The sequence below is a fragment of the Sphaeroforma arctica genome, assembly GCF_001186125.1.
Source record: "Sphaeroforma arctica JP610 unplaced genomic scaffold supercont1.1884, whole genome shotgun sequence".
NCBI lineage: Eukaryota > Ichthyosporea > Ichthyophonida > Sphaeroforma > Sphaeroforma arctica.
This window is the reverse complement of record NW_014038674.1, coordinates 4,115-10,502: the sequence shown is the minus strand read 5'-3', so window position 1 is coordinate 10,502 and position 6,388 is coordinate 4,115. Positions and strand designations below refer to the sequence as shown.

The following is a 6,388-nucleotide window of genomic DNA, read 5'->3' as shown; positions in this document are numbered from 1 at the left end:
GTCTACTTCCCTATCTAAATGTATTGGCTCGCATTGTATCATGCTTATTAATGTATTGAGCCATGGATCTTTACTCCGTAATGGGCAACACAACGTGATGGTAGCTTTGTGTATATGAACATAATTTAGTAGTTGGGCAATTAACTGCCATGGTGGATTAGCCCACGCATTATGTTCGGAGAGGTCTAGATGAAAGGCATCTCCTAAAGGATGATTTAAAGTCCTGGAATTCTTAAGTTGTGCATTATGATGTGCAGCAAACATGTCAACTGTATGTGGCCCAAATATTTTTTGAGCCAGTTCAAACCATCTGGGGTTACATTTCCAATCAGTGGCTAGTAACTCACGTACGGATTTATTAAAGTCCGGTACAAAGCGTAATAACATATCCAATAAATGATTTTGTATCCCTGGTAGATGTTTGATATCAAAATGAAACTTTGATAGTGTATCATGCCATCGGCTCGGTAATTGAGAGTCTGGCTTCATTTCCTTCATATATTGAAGGGACTTCTGATCACACATCAGCGTAAAAGCTGTTCCGTATAAGTAATCGCGGAAGTGTCTTAAAGCTGCTACTATGGCCAGTAGCTCTTGCTTTACAGTTGGATACTTCAACTATGATGCATTCATTGCTCGGCTAAAGAATTGTATATACCTAGGTCTATTATCTATAACCTGGTATAGTACACCTCCGAGTGCTAAGTCTGATGCGTCCGTTGCTATTTCAAAAGACACGCCATCGACTGGTCCTTGTACAGCAGGGGCTTGTTGGACTGCGTGCTTGAGCGCTTTAAATGCGTCATTACACTCTTTAGTCCACAAGTCTCCTAGTTTGCCTTTATGACATCTTCAGTGTCCAAAAGAGTTTAAGATAATAGCCAAGTGTGGTACTCCATCTGAAAAGAAGTTTACAAACCCACACATGCTGTTCACATCTCTTCCTGTAGTTCGTGTTCGCCAATCTAACAGGTGTTCTACCTTACCGGGTCAATTTTTATACCTTCCCCAAGTATACGGTAGCCTAAGAGCTGTATTTCGCTCATGGCGAAGTGACATTTCTTCTCGTTAATCTTAAAGTTTTGTTCGTTGAGTCTCTGAAGGACTCGCCTGACTAATGCGGCATGTTCGCCCTTAGTCTTAGAAAAGATGACTATGTCATCTATATAGACTTGCACGTTAGGCATGTCTGCAAACATTTCCTCCAGTACTTGTTGGAAGAATGCTGGTAAGGAGTACGACCCGAAAGGTGCACCTCTGAACCTGTATTGTTCACCTTTCCAGGTAAAACTAAAGTACTTACGACGGGGTTCATAAATTTGCATTTGATGATACCCCTGAGTAAGGTCTATAGTTGTAAATACTGTAGCACCTTCCATCCTTCGCAGTAACTCGTTTATACGAGGGAGATAGAAACTATGAGTCGGCAATAACTTATTTATTGGACTCATATCTAGACATACTCTGACTTTCTTAAATGTTCCGTCAGAGTTGTGTTGATCAACTGTTAATAATGCTAAATTAACTGGCGTTTTTTGGTAATTGATTTCGATTACCCCATCGGATAATCATTTTTTAGCTTGTTCTTCAACTACAGCTTTGTGTCTCCAAGAAACATAGTTTCTTGAAGGGCATTTGAGCCTAGTAAAGTCTACCTTGGTTAAGTCAAGGCTGACATATCCGTCGTTAAAACGTAAATTTGCCCAATCTGTGATCTTTATCTTCTTACTTTTTAGAATCAGATCCATGATTTTGTCCGCAAAGTCAGGTACTAATGCCTTGACTGTGTCTGACGGGGGCTTATATAGTTTCAGACAGTTTTCGTCTGATTGATCCTTTAATGGATCTATGTTATTTGGTAAACCAGTTACGGTTATACCTAGAGTAAGTAAGTCACTCATTTCGACTATTAAGTCGTACTTCTGTGACATCTTAAATATCACAGCTTGGGTAGTGATATTTCTATCATCGGCCAGGGAGATTTTAACATCTGTGGCCATGATATCACACTTAGAAGTTTTATCATCTGCTAAGATTAGGTGAGTAGTTTGAGTGCGCCTTTTCTGAACCAGGATCAATCAATGCAAGGACTACTTTCCATTGCAATATACAGGTATTGTTACACGCTCGTCTAAAGGGTCGTTATATTTCCTTTGTAACGATTGTGCCTGGTAGTACTTTCACTCCAACTTAATGTCGGGCTTTTTGTCAAGGCGTGATAGCCATCTTAGTAAGAAAGTGTGTACAAGTGGGTGCATGTCTGCCATTCGAATAACCGTTAGGGGTCAATTGATACCTGTCATATCCACACTGTGCGTCGGCACATTTCTTAATCTCCTTAAATGAAGGTTCCTTGTTCTTCGCCTCCGCGCGTGCCCGTTTATTGGGTCGCGTTGATTGAGTGGAGTCACGAGCACGTGTCTGGTTAGGACGCATCTGATGAGGTTTATCAACTGACGTCTGGCGTGAGAGGTATCCTTGATCGGCGTGCTCGCGCGGTTTCTTATTTACCGCCTTTCCCTTCGACGGTGTGCGGGGAAAAGAGTGGATACAGTATCATAAAACTGTTCCCACGTAAGTCGGGATAGATGAAACTTTGTTTCATGTCCCTTGTCTCGAGCCTCAGTAGCGTATTTACGTCGCAACTCGGTGTACAGACTTTCACGGTCGTTGTTCCCTATGTTCTTACAGAAAACATGCATAACCAGGAACTCGTACCATCGCTGCGCCTTGTCCTTTGTTATATCTGGACGTTTAAGGTCAGCATCAAGTTTCAGAATATAACTCTGAATAGGAGTATTCTCAACTGGTTTAGTTAAGATTGAACTCAGTCCTGGACTTCGCATGTCCTTGCTTAATAAGGACGTAACCAACCAACACACAGCTGGCCAGTCACGACAAGTGTCTAACGTGTCGAGGTCATGGTTGTTTATAAACTCGACCTGTCCCTTGTACTTCTGGCTATCCCTGTGGCTTCGCCCACGTTGGGCCTGAAGTAGCTGATCGATGCGCTTCTGCTTGATCGCAATCATATTAGCAAAATATGATACGTCATCAGCACGGTGCTCGTCATGGGCGATTTCCATTTTAATGGTGTAATCGTCGACCAATTTATAAGTTCGGTCACCTCGTCAGAGTGAAAATCCTCTGCGGGCTGGTGTAATTCTGTGCGATCGAAGCGATTAAATTCGACATCATTAACACGTTTACGGGGGTGTTTATTACCCCTTGTAAAGTCCATGGTCGAGGCCTTTCGGTGCTCTGTTCCTCGGATAGTAGTTGGTATTATAATCTTGGGTGATTTATGCGTCTGGATAACATACCCATTCTTAACTGGTTTCCGACGATTGTCATCCCAGTTGGGTAAAGGTGGCGGAGTATTTTTATCTGCCTCTGGGTCTATAATACCCTCAAGGACGGGCGACTCGTGGCCGGGTGTTAGAACAGGCGAGTAATTAGCCTGAAGTTCTGGTGGTAGTACCTCGTAAGGTATAAATACGCTGAGCACACCTGGCTCATCTGCCACAGGTGTAGCGCTCAGGCCTTTTCGCTTTTCGGGCGTAATTGCCTGTCGATGTTCTGTCCACTGCTGCAGGGCTTCAGCAATGCTCGGAGAAACATGCTCGCGTGAGTGCTGCGTATGTTTTCCTGACCTATACATTTGATCTACATGTTCAACAATCATGTCTTTCTTAAGGGTGGCTAACTGATTCTTAAGATCGGTGTTTTCAGTAATTATCTTACTTATGCGCGTTGGCTCAGTGGACTCGGAAGTATATTCGGGTTTGCCACTTGAGCTTGCCTTCTCTTCTGGTTCCGGTATAGGTACCTTCTGAGATTCGTCTTTGTCCCCTATAATTGGTAACTTTTCTTTCTGAATTTCGTCAGAAGAATTGGTTGGGGCGTCTTGAGACGTGTCCCGTACAATCATGCACACAACAACCCCTCCAGCACCCGCCATGGAAGACAAAATAAATGATTCATTGCAAATACATATACAAGGGTTTTAGCGTAGCACAAACTTAAATGCGATCGTCGGATCAACTGGAAGTACTGGTGCCGAAGGTACAGAGAGTGTCTCTACCACCGGTGTCATTTTGAATTTTGAAGGTGAGCTAGAAATTGTATTTTTGGATGGTCGAACAACCAACCTAAGAACGGCTGTTGGAGCCGATGGGGAGACAGGACCAGCCGGTATTTCTGGTGTATCTGTCCAAAATGTTGCGCTAGACGGGGACGGAGATTTAATTGTTACACTGGACGATGATATTACCCGTCACGCAGGATCGGCTGTTGGACCAACTGGCGCAACAGGCCCCGGGTACAAACACGGATGGCGAGCTAGTGCTCATCGATGAAGAGGGTGTGCTACAGAATGTGGGACAGGTCAAACCACAGGAAATTATTAACGCTGAGGTTAGCCAGGTAGACTTCCACTTACGCCTGTACTTTGACGATGAGGCGGTTATCGACGCCGGGTCAGTACTGCCACTTGGGACAGAGTTTTCTGACTACTTGTACTGGGATCCGTCTGCGGGACAACCCTAAATTAATTATTCAAGTAGCAAAAAAAATCTATAAAATCTGCCTTATTCTCTATATTTTCAAAATTAATTCGATCAGACAAAACTCGTTTTGCAGTAAAAAAAAAAGGACGATTCTATTTTTCAAAATGATAGTTTCTCGGGAAGCCTACTTTGACTATGTGGCGCATCGCGTTAAACTCTTTGGAAAGCAAGCACATCACCGACCAGACGTCGGCAATCATGAATCTCTTACACGCCTTCGAGCACTTGGCACAAATACATCCTCAACAAAGGTGTTTACCCCAAGACTCCCTCCTGTCGTCAGCATAACTGGCCCGGAAACATAATCACCGCGCTACAGTTATGCAGCGAGGGGGTAAACGGGCTTCTGAAATTTCAGCTCTTAGAGCAGCACAACACTACTCGAATGCTGACTCGCGTATGCTGGACTTTGAGTGTCGCCGTACAGAGCGAGATCCTCAAACATCGAAGCCGTCGCATAGTTTTCGTTTGATTAGGCTCAGGCGATGCTAACACATCGTCTTTCAAACTCTTTGATTTTGTTTAGCATGCTATCCATTAGTTTTGATACAGTCGGGTCGTGAAAAAAATGCATCGTTACCAATAGAGTCAGCGAACCCAACAAGGCTATCTAAACTCGTGCGTGTTGAGAAATACGCTTCGTCACAGTTGTACTCATTTTTTGGTTCGCACGCACTAACACGCATGGTCCACATAAGGTACAGGTATCGCATACACTTGACGGCGTCCACAGCGGTTTTAAATTCGCGGGATTCGGGAAATTCATTGTTATACACATTATCCAGCTTGTTGTAAGAGTTATTTCTCTCATATACCCACGTCGCACAAACACGATTACAACACCTTGTACACGATGTTCTTGGTTGGGAAGGCCTGCGCGTGCATATTCGGATGATTAGCCGTGTTTGTGAGCCACGTCAGTGCTACATCCGCCGCCTGAGACTCTAGCGCTGCTGCAGCAGCCGGAACGCACTGTCGTCATCTCTGCGAGCTGGATATTAGATTTTTTTTGTTTGTTTGAAATTACTAGCGCTCCAGGGGGCGAATGCTCGGTCTTAGTGGCAGTCAATGAGATGTTTAAGCTGCTGGCGGTGTCGGCGTTTACACCGACGATGAAGACTGCACGTGGCGCAATCAGGTTCGTAAGGGAGCAGATCTTTCCTTGGGGCTTACCTGTGAGGGTAACAGTGGATGATGGAACAGTGTTTGGCAATGTTCTTTTCGTTGAGTTTGGTCAGAATAATGGATTTCAGGTTCACTTTACTTCCGTGGGTCACCATGAGGGAAATGGTAGTGCAGAACGAGCGATTCACACGATATGAGTCATTGACTTATCATGATTGGGTCGAGTGTGTTTATGATGCGGCCCTAGCGTACAATGGTGGTACCCAGATGGGATTCTCAACATTCGTTGCGCATACGGGTAGAATCTATGACGACCCCCAGCGATTGGCTCTTCAGACTAAACTAGAAGAAATGCAAATGACGGATGTGCTGGGTTGTCTGCAGTAATACGGGACCGCGTTGTTACCCGCCTGGATGAGCGGAGATGAATAACGCAAAAATGTGATGCAGACAAAGCACGCATAGATTCACCGCGCATTACGATGGGCACACAAGAAAGGTTTTGGAAAGACATTGGTCATCATAAGTTGAGGGCTAAATGATTTGCACCAGCGGTGGTTGTCGGGCATGAAGGTTCAGTTGTACATTTAATCAAGTACAAGAACAAGACGCTCAAACTAAATCGGACGTATATTGATTACTTTTATGATGAACGACTCTCAGGGGATGTGGCTATGGATAAATAACGGCATATG

At 44.2% G+C, this 6,388-nt stretch overlaps 2 protein-coding genes across 2 annotated transcripts; both read left to right on the top strand.

Annotated features, from left to right (window-relative positions):
• Positions 1-4,263: 4,263 nt before the first annotated feature.
• On the top strand, positions 4,264-4,478 carry SARC_11803 (hypothetical protein; the record flags this gene model as incomplete). Its single annotated transcript, XM_014294107.1, has 1 exon — positions 4,264-4,478. A coding segment is annotated over one exon (215 nt), but the record flags the coding sequence as incomplete, so codon positions are not given.
• A 1,332-nt stretch (positions 4,479-5,810) lies between these two features.
• SARC_11802 (hypothetical protein) lies at positions 5,811-6,080 on the top strand (the record flags this gene model as incomplete). The annotated part of the gene is made up of 1 exon (XM_014294106.1): positions 5,811-6,080. One exon carries the CDS (start codon positions 5,811-5,813, stop codon positions 6,078-6,080), a length of 270 nt encoding a protein of 89 aa, XP_014149581.1.
• Between the last annotated feature and the right edge of the window lie 308 nt (positions 6,081-6,388).